The 14906-nt window shown below is 50.2% G+C and overlaps 2 protein-coding genes across 3 annotated transcripts in view; one reads left to right on the top strand and one right to left on the bottom strand.

Moving 5' to 3' along the window:
* Positions 1 to 14906, bottom strand: part of LOC144111955 (uncharacterized) — a 319997-nt gene that overhangs the window by 172791 nt on the left and 132300 nt on the right. The gene's annotated exons all lie outside the window — the stretch shown is intronic.
* The window catches only part of LOC144111938 (uncharacterized), a 28615-nt gene that overhangs the window by 7283 nt on the left and 6426 nt on the right, over positions 1 to 14906 (top strand). For both annotated transcript variants that reach the window (XM_077645029.1, XM_077645030.1), the window contains exons 2-3: positions 6464 to 6649; positions 7974 to 8144. In XM_077645029.1, coding sequence (XP_077501155.1) covers positions 6464 to 6649; positions 7974 to 8144 — 357 coding nt within the window. The remainder of the gene's footprint in view (positions 1 to 6463; positions 6650 to 7973; positions 8145 to 14906) is intronic.

Below are 14906 nucleotides of genomic sequence, written 5' to 3'. Positions count from 1 at the left end.
TAGCCACTTTTTAGGTCGATGGACGAAAAATAACGAGCGCGCCGAAGGCGGTCGAGAGAGTCGTCAATACGTGGCAATGGGTAAACGTCCTTCTTCGTGACTGCATTCAGCTTCCGGTAATCGACGCAGAAACGGAGGGTGCCGTCTTTCTTTTTAACGAGGACGACCGGCGAGGACCATGGGCTGTTGGAAGGCTGAATAACGTCATCTTCGAGCATCTCCTTAACTTGGGACTTAATGACTTCGCGCTCTGTAGACGATACCCGATAGGGGTGTTGACGGATCGGGTGTACGTCATCGTACGTCACGATGTGGTGCTTGGCTATGGTAGTTTGACGCACTTTCGACGAGGAGGCGAAACACTGTCTGAATTCGAGCAATAGTGCACACAGCTGCTCCCGTTGGCTGGTTGACAGCGCGGAGTTGACATCGAGGCTCTCGAGGGGAAAAGGAGGCTGCACTGGTTCTGAGGAGAAGCACTCGGAAACATCGGAGATGCGTTCGATAAAGGCTACGGAAGTGCCGCGAAAAAGATGCCGATGCTCGTGCGAAAAATTGGTAGCAAGTACCTGTGACTGGCCACTGTGAAGATGGATCAGACTGCGGGCCACGCACACGCCTTGCGTCAACAGTAATGACAGGTTGGTTTCGGCGATGGCGTCACCGTCTTGAAATGATTCGCACTCAACCGTAATGAAGGCGCTGGTTCGAGGCGGCAGGGTGACTGTGTCCGTAGAAACTCGAAGTGTCTGGCTTGGTCGCGGCGCGTTGGGGAGGGCGACAGCACTCTCAGTTGAAAACGTGACCTTGTTATCGCGTAGGTCAATAATCGCCCCATATTCACGCAGAAAGTCGACACCTAAGATGAGGTCGCGCGAACAGTTATTCAGAACAAGACAGCAGACGACAAATGTGGACTCCCGGATTTGAACTCGGGCGGTGCACATGCCGAGAGGTGCAATCAAATGACCGCCCGCAGTGCGAACGTGTGTGCCAGCCCATGGCGTGAGAACCTTTTTGAGGACGGCGGCGAGCTGGCTGCTTAAAATCGAATAATCAGCACCAGTATCTAATAACGCTCGAACGTGGTGACCATCCAGCATCACAGGTATGTCTAAGGAAAGCCGCTCACGAGATGCAGGCTCCGGAGAGGATGATCGGGCACAGGCGTCGTTGTCTGTAGGCTGTGCCACCGGTAGTTCGTCGGCGTGGCGTGTGCTTTCTAATAGGGTCAGTGCGTCGGAAGTATCGGAGAATGCGGGCGTCTGAATCGGTGAGGCGCCGTCATGTGTCAGTGTCGATGTGTCGAAGCGAACGGGTACTGCGGACCTCGGAACCGTCGAAGCGTCGTTATGTCGAGGGAGTGTCGCTGTGTCGGAGTGAATGGTGACCGCGGACTTCGGAACCCGCGAGGCGTCGGCATGTCGTGCCCGCGGCGATGGGGGGTCCCCCTCAGAACGACGTCCAGCGAGCCCACCCCCTAAGGTCGCTGGTTGCAGTTTTCCCGCCGTGGGCTGGGCGACCGGCCTTGCGCCGCCCGGGAAAAACTCGCGGTAGAAGGTGAAGGACGACTCCCGGGCGATGGGGATCGAGCCCGCTGGCGACGAGACTGTTGCCAACGTTGGTGTTCAAGAAAATCCGCGACGGCCCTGGGTCGTTCGCCATAGCGGGGTCGAGGAGAATCGGGGGGAAACCCTTCGAGGCCCAGACGGCGGTAGGGGCAGTGCCGATACAGGTGACCTGGTTCCCCGCAGTGAAAGCATAGGGGGCGTCTGTCGGATGTGCGCCACACGTCGGCTTTGCGCGCGGACGGTCGGGGAGCTTCCACGTACTGCAGCACGGGTGCAGGCGGCCCCGGCACTTCAGCAGGAGCCGGAACGAAGGACGCCGGTGCTGGAGCAGGGGCCTGCAGGGCTTCGGCGTAGGTGAGACGACGGTCAGGCGCGAAAGGAGGAGGGGATGGACGAGCCTCACCGGCAGGTAAGGACGGCCGGAGCACTTGCTGCACCTCCTCACGGACAAAGGTCGCCATGGAGCTTTGAGCTGTGGTAGGGGCCCCGTACAGCTGCCGGATTTCTTCGTGCACAATCGACCGTATGAGATCGCGTATCCGGGAGGCATCGGTGCCGTGGAACGGTAACTCGCTGGAAACGGAGGCGGCGGATACGGGTCGATCGTACGCGGATGCTCTTTGCTGAAGAACCCTCTCGATCGTGGAAGACTCAGTGAGGAACTCGGCGACAGTCTTCGGAGGGCTGCGGACAAGGCCGGCAAAAAGTTGCTCCTTGACGCCACGCATGAGATGGCGCAGTTTTTTGTCCTCGGGCATTGCAGGGTCCGCGCGTCTGAAAAGGCGCGTCATGTCCTCGACATACGCTGCAACATTTTCATTGGGCAGCTGAACGCGAGATTGCAGAGCGCGTTCTGCCCGTTCGCGACGATCCGAGCTGCCGTATGTGTCTAGGAGCCGACGCCGGAACTCACTCCAAGAGACCAGCTGATCTTCGCGGTTCTCGAACCAAATCCGAGCGCCGTCCTCCAGGCTAAAGTAGACGTTCCGGAGCTGGGCGGCGTCATCCCACTGGTTGAATGCGGCAACGCGCTCGTAGTGCTGCAACCAGTCTTCCACGTCTTCAAAGATGTCGCCGTGGAAGGACTTCGGGATGCGGGGGTTCTGGAGCGTGAAGTAGGGTGTCGACGCCCCAGGCATTGGGATGCTCAAGGCAGGTTGCTCCGTGGACATACCGGATGGAACAGGCTCGGGGGGTAAGCCTCGAATCCGGCGGCGAGTACGGTGAACAGGCGTCGTGACGGGAATTGGACTGGAGCTCCGACTAACGGTTGGGGTACGGGACATGAGATCGATCCGACCTCCACCAGATTTGTCACGGTGTTGGTGACAAGAGGGAACCTGTTAGAAGGCAGGGCTCGGCAGCACGTCCTTCAGTTGGCGAGACGGCGAACTTCAACGTCTTTCAAAACGAGAGCACCACGAGCGTCGTCTTCTTTCCGAGCGCCACGAACGCCACCTGGCAATATAGTACTGCTTGCGGACAACACGGGAGATCTCCAGAGCCTCCTAGACATATGCTCATCTGAGGGCGATGGCCTCGGGCTCCGTTTCAACGCCACGAAGTCTGCAGCAGTCAGATTCCTGCCAGAGGCGTCCGAGGACAGTGGACAAGAGACCCCACCTCTGCATCTTCAGAACGTACTGCTTGCGGACAACACGGGAGATCTCCAGAGCCTCCTAGACATATGCTCATCTGAGGGCGATGGCCTCGGGCTCCGTTTCAACGCCATGAAGTCTGCAGCAGTCAGATTCCTGCCAGAGTCGTCCGAGGACAGTGGACAAGAGACCCCACATCTTCAGAACAACAGTGTCCTTTGGTTGCCGTCTTACAGATACCTGGGAATAGAAATCTCGGCGGGCTGCAACTATGTAGAGGATTTCGAGAAGCAACTCCAGACGAAGGCCATCAGACGACGGGCTTTCCTGAGCTCACGTGCCTTATGGGCTTTCGACCGTTTTGAAGTCACCTGATCGCTATGGAAGGCAGTGGCGGTGCCAGGCCTTACCTTCAGCAACGCAGTCATCTGTTTATCCTCCGTGACTCGCCAAGGTTTGGAGATGCGGCAGAGAGAGGTGGGACGAATGGCCATGGGAGCTCACGGCAGTGGGCCGAACGAGGCGGGTCAGGGTGATCTGGGGTGGTCCTCTTTTGAGGCACGGGAAGCCGTAGCCAAACTGAGCTATGAGCGTCGTCTTAGCAAAATGCAGGATGGCTGCTGGGCGCAGGAAGTGTTCAAGTATGTCCACCTGAGGTGTGTCAACACCAAGTGGGCCCGTCGTACGACCAGGAGTCTGGCGGATAAATACGGAGTGGTACCCCCCCCCCACTTCAAGTTTCCAACCCAACGGACGGCAAAAGATTCGAGAACAAGTGCGATGCGAGGAGCAGCGTCGTTGGCAGCAGACGGCCCGCGAGAAGCCAGCCCTGGCTGTTTACCAACAAGGGAAATCGAAGGTCAAAAAAGAGCCCCTGTATGACAACACTAGGGGCAGTGGACTGTTGTGCGAAGCTAGGAGCGGTGTGCTTCGCACCCGATGTCTTCGAGCAAAGTACACGGAGGGTATGAGCACGATGTGTGAACCTTGCGGAGGCGCTGATAAAACCGTCGAGCACATCGTGTTGGAATGTGCAGGCCTACACCCGTCGGTTTCGAATGCACAGGACAATTCCTCAGTAGGCCCCATGCCGCTTGACGCGATCAGCGGATCCAAGAGCCTCGGGGCACTAGCAATAGCACTCGATTTTCACCGACCCGACGAGCCACCGCAATGGAAGCTGGTTGAGCGAACCAAGCGATGTTTGGAACATTGGTGGCGCACACGACACGGTCACGCTCCTTGAAGGCTCAGGGGACCAAAACGTGCCATGAGCGTATGTTAGGTGTTTTTATTCTTTAATTTTTATTTTTAATTACCTTCTTGGCTTGATCCGGTTTTTAGTACCGTTGATCTCCCGATACAAAGGGATAGCCAGCATCATCATCATCATCATTTAGGAAGTGCGGGCTTTCCATGGAGGACGATGTGCTGTGGGATCGCAGCGGCGACGACGACGACAGCAGTACCACTGAAGATGACTCAAGTGAGGATGAATAGCCCGTCTATGCAATAAATTTTCGTTTTTGAAGCGCTCCACCGGTGTTATTTTTTTTGGACATGCGATTGGGGGGGTCGACTTACATTCGCGTCAACTTTTGTTTTTCGGACATGTGATTTGGGGGGGTCGACTTACATTCGAGTCGACTTACATTCGTGTAAATACGGTACTCTTGTGTTGAAAGGGAGCGGGAGTGATCAGTTCTCTTAGGATAACTGTCACCCTGTGGCAGTGATGTCAGCAACGTATGATCATAGCAGCGCGCTGTTCAATTCCTTGAGGCGAACAGGTAATCTTCGCGTGTGAGCATGGTTCACTAAGCGGATTTTCACAGTAATGTGATTTGTGGAAAATATGCATGGCCATTCAGTGGTATCACATAACTGGCTGCAGGCAAGCATTGTTTGCTTGTTTTGCTAATTAAAGGAACTGAACAAATAAAACTTGTCCTATATATCAGCAGGGTGCCATGTTCTAATCACAAAGAGACCACTGTCACTGTAAAGGAAGCTTATATATGCTGTAGAAAAGTCCAAAGAAACATAATACCAGTGTCACCACCACCAGCTGATTTCACAAGTAAAATGCTTGCACGTTAGCACTGATTTTTGGGTGCGGATACCAGAGGCAACACTACTCCGCCATGCGCTTCAAAACAGGCAACCCGACCTTTTTTGGCAAGGACATCACGAATTTGAATCAACTGGCAGAGAAATTTTTCAAATTCAATTTTTTTGGCGATAAACGTCTTTTGGTGCCATATCAACATCAGGGTAGCTGGAAAGAGTCAAAGAGAATCAGTTTTTATTGAGAGCTATAACTGAAACAAGTTGTCCTCAACCTTAATGTGTAGTGGTCTGGGCGTCCGCTTCAGCTCCGGGAGGTACGTGGTTGGTTCGAAACCCACTGCCGAACACCCACCGGTAAAAATGGGTACAAGCCAACCATGGCCCGGCGCCCGGCTTCTGGGGTGTGTGCTTGGAGGAGGCTCCGCAAACCTCGCTGCGCACTTTCGAGGGCAAACCCAGTTTTGAACACTTAGTCTGCAGTGGTGGTTCATGTTTCACTCCCAAGTGAAGAGGTCGACTCAAAGCTCGTACGCTCTAACCAGCGTCTCAAATTCAACACTAAGTGATCCTTCGTCAGAAGAGATTCAGAGTATCACTGCAGTCCTGGGCAAATCCGGTTTTTCTGTCTGTCCAACTTTAGTGTAGGGCTTAAAGGTCTACACTAAAGTCCCTTGTAGCATTGCTTTTTTTTTCACACTTTCTCAAACAGGAATAGGCGATTTGTTATGGGTGACCAGAAACAGGTTGTGTGCAGTGATAGTTTTATGTTTGGTTCTTGAGATGTTTGTTCTGGTGTATGCAATGGTCTTTGTTGGGCGCACTGCATGCAGTGTATCCTATGATGTTAACGGTCTTTTGTTTTTTTGTTTCATGTTTTCGTGCATCGCAGCTTTTTGCAGATTGTAGAAAAAAAGAAAACTATTTTCGACACACGGAATACTTGAGGAAGCTGCTTCCCTTCAGTTTGCCATGTTAACCCTTTTATAACTTCTGTTGTCATATTTGAGGCTGATTATTGGTCATGAACTGCATGCTTTTCCAAATTTATCCTTATTAATATTTGAAAGGCTGTGTTGATGCAACTTCTTGGCATAAGTCCTGCAACATGCCCTTTCACTGTTCTCTGCTTAGAGTGGGGGACATAGGAAGGGGACCTTGCCCGCAGAGGCTTTGCTTGGTCCTTCAGCCAACAACCGCCCCACTGTCTGTACATGTCGAATGCAGGCCCAGTGAGGAATGTCATCAGCTACGTGCTGCACCGGTGCCCATCCAATGAGCTCAGCGACACACTCCTGTCATATTGCAAAACGGTGCTGGATAAGCTCGGACCTCTGCCCTGCTTCGACGGGAACTTGTATCCACTGGTGGATGATCTCCTGCATCCCCTGCTGACTACCCACGAGTGCATGGGTGAGGGAGTTGGCTCTTGGAGCACTTCGTGCCGAGGCCTCGACGAAAGGGCGTGGGTTGTGGAATAGATGGTATCCTGGCTGCTGAAATCAAGAAAAGGAAATGGATATGGGCAGGGCATGTGTGAATGCAGGGGACGAGTAACCAATGGTTCCTTAAGGGTAACAGAGTGGATTCCAAAAGACAGTAAGTGTAACCTAGGAGCTACCCTCGTTACGCTTCTTGGAATCCACTCTGTTACGTTTAAGGGACCGTCGGTTAGTTGTCCTCTGCATTCACAGGCCCAGCCCATATCCATTTCCTTTCCTTTATTTCGGCCAGGCTCTTTCGTTGCACTTTCAGTAGCCGGGTGGCCAGGTGAGATCAGGATGGCTGCGGCTTGCACTGGACAGAGCTGATTGGAGGCATCCGGTGGAGGCCGTTGACGTGCAGTGGGCGTAAAACGAGGATGATGATGGCGGTGTGATCATGATCTGGGGCAGTGTACCAACTTTGAATCTGCTCAGGGGCACATTCTGGCTGTGAACTCCTCAAGGAATTGTTCCGGGAAGGCATGCGTTTACTGATGCAGTGAAAGTGTGCAGTTCTTGGTTATAGCTCTCATTCAGCAAGAGCCCTGCTTTCTGTGTGTCCAATGCCTCCGCCCTGGAACCCGTGAAATCAAATTCAAAGGCACACTGCAGAGGGGATGATTGTAAAAGCGAAATTGTTACAGCACAATGTGAAGCCAATACTACTAATGCAGATTTGTCACATCACATCGTATAATTAGCTCCCATATTTTTTGACCCTGTGATGGTTACAAAGAAACTGAGTTTAGAGGTGTTTTTTACGCTAGTATCATCTTGATTAAGGCAAAATTTATTAATACAAGACTGCCTGGTGAGATTGATGAACCAGCGTTCTCTGCGGTAATGTTCTTGACCTTTGGGAGCTGCATGTGCGTGTCAAGATACACTGTAGTGGAGGGCTCTGCATTAATTTAAGCCATTGGGGCTCTTAAGGTGTGCTGCCATCGCACAATACACGAGCAGTTTCCTTTTCCTTTCCACTGAAATGCATATGCCGCAGCTGGGGTTTGATCCTGCAACCAGTGCTTTCTTTGGGTGATCTGAAGGAGTCTGCATCTTACCCAGCACCCATTATGGGGTTAAGAGACTGTGTAAGACCCAAGCATCTTCAGCTCTCGCATCATTGGAAATGGTGAACGTGCCGTTTTCGATCTGTGGGGGAGTACATACACACGCAACAGTACTTGCATGGCCGTGATTGTTAGTCATGGAATTGTGGTTCCAAGCATGTGACCGTTGTTTTTTGGGGCCAGACACCTGCCTGGAGCTTCGCAAGGCCTTGGAAGAGATCTGCCGGCGGTCGCCCAATTCTATTCTGCCGTGGGTGCTGAGAAAACAGCTTCTTCCACTGCTCCAGTCGCTGCTGTCCAAGCTGCAGCTGCCACTTGCTCAGCAGCATGCTACTTGCCTTATCAGATTGCTGGGTGAGTTTATCTCTTCTAACTCAGAGTACGCTAGCAAATATTTTATTGCTTATACAGCTTACTCGGTGAAAACTTGAGGGGACATTTGAGCTCCGGCTCAAGGTATGATGAAATAGTGTTAATGGGTCCCTTCAGCAGCCTGAGGTCTTCTTTGCTTATAATTTGCTGACATGGACACTGTTCTTTCTTGCACCATCACATAACACTTGAGTACACTACGATAGCATCAGAGATCTCTCCCGCTCAAGTACTCCTTTTCTGTCACCGAGGTTTTGTCTACATGCCTGTTGGTTTATGGGGGCTTAACGTCCCAAAGCGACTCAGTCTATGAGGGATGCGATGCCATAGTGAAGGGCTCTGGAAATTTCGACCACCTCGGGTTCTTTGACATGCACTGACATCGCACAGTACACACGCCTCTAAAATTTCGCCTCCATCGAAATTCGACCGCCGCGGCCGGGATCGAACCCGCGTCTTTCGGGTCAGCAGCCAAGCATCATAATCACTGAGCCGCCGCGCCGGACGCCTGCATGCCTGTATATGCAGAATTAGTCATTCATTCTCTGCTTTACATTCATAGATTGCGGGGAGTTCTCATACCACTCCTGGCACTGTGGTGCAGCAGTTCAAGCGATGCCCCATTGCCTAGCAGGTGGCTGTACCGGTGGTGTGCTTGCGAGACCGACGCTGCTCTTCCTGAGCAACTTCTCGCAACCAGTAATCTGTCGCCTACCACAGTGGACAGGTTGTGGTGACATCGCAAGGTCACGTGACTCTGGGGTCGCTGCTGAACAGGACCATTAACAAGATTGCTTTAAAAGAGGCACAAAAACAGACTGCAAACATGACGGGGGCTCAAGGGTTGAGAATGTGTTCTTTGTTCACTTGGCATCTTGAGTTCAGATAGGAGAATTTTTTCTTGGTCAGAGCAATAGACAGGGCTCTGCTGTTGTATTCCGCCTCTTTCCTTGTCAGCATGATGAAGGCTTCCATTATGTCTCCGGGTTCCCCATTTTTCAATGTTGCAAACGTGCTTTGCATGAGATTGCTCTTAAGAGTTAGTGCAATACCCAACAGATTATGAAGTACCAAATAAAGTGGGATATACAGCTTATAATAAATGGGAGTTCGTAACAGTGGACCATGGTCTGCGGCAGTCCATCCGTATTACTCTGCTGACCAGTCACAATACCAGACGAAATCAGCTTTTTAATGTTTGACTACATATACCAAACAAGCTAGAGTCGTCAAAATTCTTGAGCTTATATTTCGTCTTGTGGCTAGCTTTTTGTTTTGGTTAACAAGAAAGAGCTTTTATGACAAACTATTTTACTTTCTTGTCATGGAAGAACAGTGTTTGGCAATCATCGGACCGAGCTTCACTACAGATTTAAGTTGTATCGGACTTTAATAAGCCAAACAGTATTGGGGCCCTAAAATTGCCGCATTTTTTTTCTTCTACTTAAAAGTTTCAGTTTGGTTATATTGTCACAATATATTGAAGACCATGTGATGTCAGAGGCCAGTAGTGTGTCTAATGTTGATTGCGAGGTCAAATTAAACTGAATAAAATCAATTTTATCCTATATTCTAGCACCAAAAATAATACAGAGGGCACTTAATATTGCTTACATGCTGTGAAAGCAAAAGCATGAATGTCTCATTCAAAGCTTATATGTTATTGGTTAGAACCCCTGTCACCAGCTTGCCTCCAACTTGACTAGCAGCTGTATGCTATGTGCAACGAAAAATTGTGTGACACCAGCCGGAATACTGTACGGCAAACAGTTGCATCACAATTGTGAAACGAAAGTCGTTAACCACCACACCATTAAAGTACTTATGTAGTCAGTTAGAATTCGTCTCGCGACCTAGCCTGCAGCTTGACTAAGAGATGTATGCTATATGCAATGAGAAATCATATGACACCACCGGCAGCTCAATGATGAACTGCTGAATCGCAACTTTGATAAAAATGTCGAGGAAGGCACACAATTGGAGGTGCATCATGAGATCTTAAGTAGTATTTATTTATTTATTTATTACAACAGCCTCAGGGCCGCAGGGCGTTATAGAGGGGTTGGTGAAAAAAGAAAAAATACATAAAAAAGTACAGGCAAAAGAAAAGCAAAAATCATTATGCCGATGCTTGTTCGATGACACACTTGGTGATAAGTGGCTTGAAGGATGACGCGTCTTCAATGCATGCGATATGGGGTGGAAGGTGATTCCACTCAGTGCTAGTCTTCGGTAAGAAAGAATTAAAAAGCACATTCGTTTTACAGGTTGGGATGGCAACTTTATTTATATGGATGATCAACACGTGATGATACGTTGATGGTATAGAAGAAAAGAATTCCTGTTTTAGTGTCTCATTATGAAAGAAAATACTGTGGAAAAAACTGAGGCGTGAAATATTTCTACGAACTGCGAGATTAGTCAGACCAAGTTTAGATTTCATTAAAGAAACACTAGCCGTGTGAGAATAATTGGAAAGGATGAAGCGAGCTGACCGATTCTGAACAGATTCTATAGCATCGATTAAGGTGAGTTATGCAGGGTCCCATATCGATGATGCGTATTCTAGCTTTGGCCGTATTAGTGTTTGATATAAAAGTAACTTCAAATGGGATGGAGCCTGAGAGAAGTTTCTACGTATGTAACCAAGGGCACGGTTTGCATGTTTGATGTGCATGCGCCAGGATAAGTTGTTAGTGATGTGAACACTGAGTTAATTATAAGATGAAATGTTCTCTAATGAAACTCCACTAATCTTGTAATCGAACGTTTTAGAAGGGTTAGATTGGCGGCAGATGGACATAATTTTGCGCTTTGATGGATTGAGAACCATAGACCATCTCTGACACCAAGCTAAGTATGTTAGAATACCTCTCGCAAGCTAGCCTCAAACTTGACTAGCATATGTGTGCCATGTGCAACGGGAAATCGTATGACATCGCCCAGAGTGCTTAAAAACAAACAGTTGCATTACAATTTCTATATGCAAGCCGGGAAACTGGCGCCACAAGGAGGTCCGCCAGTTATGCCATACGAGCAGGTGGTGCTTAGGAAGCGATGAGGAGTCGGGGGGGGGGGGGGGTGGCTGCTCCTGGTATCTGTTGTGCATGCTGTTGTCACATTCGCCGCCTTGGTGGCTAGACGATAGCTGTTGCGACACCATCATTCTGGGACCGTCTCTTGGCCTCAACAACGACAGTCACTGTTGGAATTTTGTCTAATGGTGCTAGTAAGGCTCTTGCATTAAAATAAATTGAAAAACTGTAATTATTTTTACCCTTAGCCTTCTCAGCTAGGCTTGGGCCCATGCTGTACAATAGAAAAGCAGTGAGTCTGCTCAGAATTACAGAATATGTTCACTTGTGTGAGAAATTATGCAGTAGCTATTTAAACTCATACAAATATGGTCAGAAAACAGAATACATGAAAAAAAAAGCATAGGTTCATAACATGAAAGGGACCCGTTTTTAACTTTAAAGATAGTGCATCACAAATTATGGCAACAGGTCTTGAAGAGCAAGAGCCAAAATTAACAAGTTGACTAGTGCAGGATATGTCACCTATATGTTGGCTCTCTCACTATACATTTCTGCTCCCTCTTCTTGAATGTGTGCTGCTGTTGACTACGCCAAGTTTGCCAGTTTTTGGGTCTGAAACAAGGCATGCTTAAATTATACTGCACCTTAGCGGATTCTCCGCTGTGCTGCTTTGTAATGTTCGATTGCAACATTATGTATATCAATCTATTCTTTTCATGTCCCGACCTTATTTCTCGTACTGAACTTGGGCGCTGAATGACCTGTCACAATTTGTTCCACGAGCAGTGAACTTGCATTGAGATTGCTTGCTCTACCATGGTAACTTACCCTCTTTTCGAAAGCGCCTTAAGTCGGTGCTGATACTATTGCATGTGATGCAACAGCATGATTGTGCGTGCGGCACTGCTGAGATAGGTATAATTTTGAGTGGACATTGCTGTAAGTTTGTTGTGAAAATAGGTGCATGATGAGATGTTTTGCAATGATATACAGTTTTGTTAATTTTTATCGTGAATACTTTCGGAAATTTTCTCACCTCAACCACTAGCTCGTTTGCGGTGAAACTGCACACAGAGCTTGCGCTTTATGGTAACATTTGTATCGTAGTTTTACAATGGTACTTACTTAGTTGAGCCATGCATGATGCGAAAACTTAATCATCTGCGTTGAGATCGGTGAACCTTAACCCGGAAGCGCCGTTCTTCACTGAGGGGCGGCAGTGGCATCGTCTGTTTTCTGTAGTGGAAAGCGTCACGACAAGCCGCCGAGGCGAGCGTTGCAAGAAGCGCGGGTCTTTTGAATATGCCATTCCGGCCATTTCGTCTGCTTCAACTGAAGCGCTTCAAGATTTTCGGCTAACTGAGCGGAAAAAATATCAGAACAACTGATTTAACGAGGCTTTACCTTTCAAAAAATATTGTTAATAATAATAATTGGTTTTTTTTTGGGGAAAGGAAATGGCGCAGTATCTGTCTCATATATCGTTGGACACCTGAACCGCGCCGTAAGGGAAGGGATGAAGGAGGGAGTGAAAGAAGAAAGAGAAATAGGTGCCGTAGTGGAGGGCTCCGGCATAATTTCGACCACCTGGGGATCTTTAACCTGCACTGACATCGCACAGCACACGGGCGCCTTAGCGTTTTTCCTCCATAAAAACGCAGCCGCTGCGGTCGGGTTCGAACCCGGGAACTCCGGATCAGTAGTCGAGCGCCCTAACCACTGAGCCACCGCGGCGGGGCCAAAAAATATTGTTTGATCTCCTTTTCTGCCGAGTGACTTTATCCATTTCAGCTCATATCATTTGCTTTCGTGACACTCCAAAAGAATCAAAGGGTGACAGCAGAAACCAGATGGCACCACTGCCGCCCCAGCGAAAAAACACCGTTTGCAGGTTTCGGTTCGCCGATCTCGACGCAAACGATTACGTTTTCACATCATGCACAGCTCAGCTAAGTAAGTACCGTTGTAAAACTTGCTACGATACAAAAGTTACCATAATACGCAAGCTCTATGTGCAGTTTCACCGCAAACGAGCTAGCGGTTGAGGTGAGAAAGGTTTTTAAAATATTCACAATAAAAATGCACAATACTGTATAACAGTCCATGAAGGATTTTTAATATCAAACATGTCCCCATCACATTAGCAAACATGTTGCGGCCTGCTTGACTTGTTCGACGGACCTCCCTGCAGTGGCTTCGGCAGATAGTCATGCTGCCGGTTAAGCCTCCTGCAAGTGCACTTTGATTACAGGTTCATTTAGCACGTGCTTGTGCATGTGATGTTAATATTGCAACGGATAGAAGAAGAGATGAATGAAGTCTCTCGGAGGCGCGCGTACTCTGGGATTCTGTGCTCTGTGCCTGGTGCTCTGTGCGGGCCGCCCTGTGCTCTTGACTTGTGTGCTGTGCCCGGGCGTTCTTGCGTCGTTCCCGCCTGGACCACGTAATATCTTTGGTGGAGGTGCGGATTTTACGCTGCGCCCACCACGCAGCTTCGTAGTACTCGTCAGGCCTGGACTACCACCATGGCTCAACCCGGCCGGTCAAGGAGCCCCACTACCCCCATTACCACTCCTTTCGTCATCATGGCTCCTCCTCGCGACCCCGGCACGTTTTCCGGCACAGATGGCTCGGACGTCGAAGACTGGATTAACATCTACGAGCGTGTCAGCAACTACAACAGGTGGGACCCTACGCTAATGCTCGCGAACGTCATCTTTTACCTCAATGGCACGGCGCGCGTATGGTATGAGACCCACGAGGAAGAGCTAACAAGTTGGGACACCTTTAAGGAAAAGTTGAAGACGCTATTCGGTAGACCTGATGACCGCCAGCTCGCCGCCAAGAAACAGCTGGCTACTCGAGCACAATCTTCTGCCGAGAGCTACGTGGCCTACATTCAGGACATCTTGGCGCTTTGTCACAAGGTCGACGCCGCAATGAGTGAGACCGATAAAGTGGGCCACGTGCTCAAAGGCATTGCCGACAATGCGTTCCACTTGCTTGTTAGCAAAGACTGTACCTCAATTGACTCCATCATAAACGAGTGCCGTCGATTTGAGCAAGTCAAAGGCCGCCGCATTTCGCCGTCGTTTTCTCGCCTTCCCAACACGGCCGCGACATCTTCCTGTGAGGACCACCGATCACCATCCCGCACGCCCTCGGACGCCCCTGCCGTCACCGATTCAGTCACCCGGATCTTCCGACGTGAACTGGAGGCCCTCGCACCTGTGATTTCCCCGCCCTCCGTCCCTGATACAACCCTGCCTGCTGTGTCGCTGATTCAGGCCGTCGTACGGCAGGAACTCGCTCATCTGAACCTCGCTCCGGCAGTGTGCGCCATCAGAAGCCCGGACACCCCCCAGCCCCCTCCCTGTGCTTTTCGTCGCACCTATTATTCTCTGCCCCGTTCCCGCAATCCCAATGACTGGCGCACGGCGGACGACCGTCCCATTTGCTTCCGGTGCTCTCGCATTGGCCACATCGCCCGTCATTGCCGCAGTCCATGGTCTTCAACGCCCCGCAACGTCTTCCCCTCCTTCTACAGTCCCGCCTCATCCCACAACTTCTCGACCCGCGCCCCGTCTGAACCGTCTGCACCAGCCGTACCCCCTCCACGCTGATTCTCCCGTTCTCCGTCCCCGCAGGGCCGCCGCTCTCGTTCCCCCCTGTCGCCTTCTCGCAGCCGCTCCCAATTGGAAAACTA

Source organism: Amblyomma americanum, unplaced genomic scaffold, assembly GCF_052857255.1.
Source record: "Amblyomma americanum isolate KBUSLIRL-KWMA unplaced genomic scaffold, ASM5285725v1 scaffold_19, whole genome shotgun sequence".
Classification (NCBI taxonomy): domain Eukaryota; kingdom Metazoa; phylum Arthropoda; class Arachnida; order Ixodida; family Ixodidae; genus Amblyomma; species Amblyomma americanum.
Note: the sequence above shows the minus strand (reverse complement) of the source record. Positions and strands in the feature narration are given on the sequence as shown.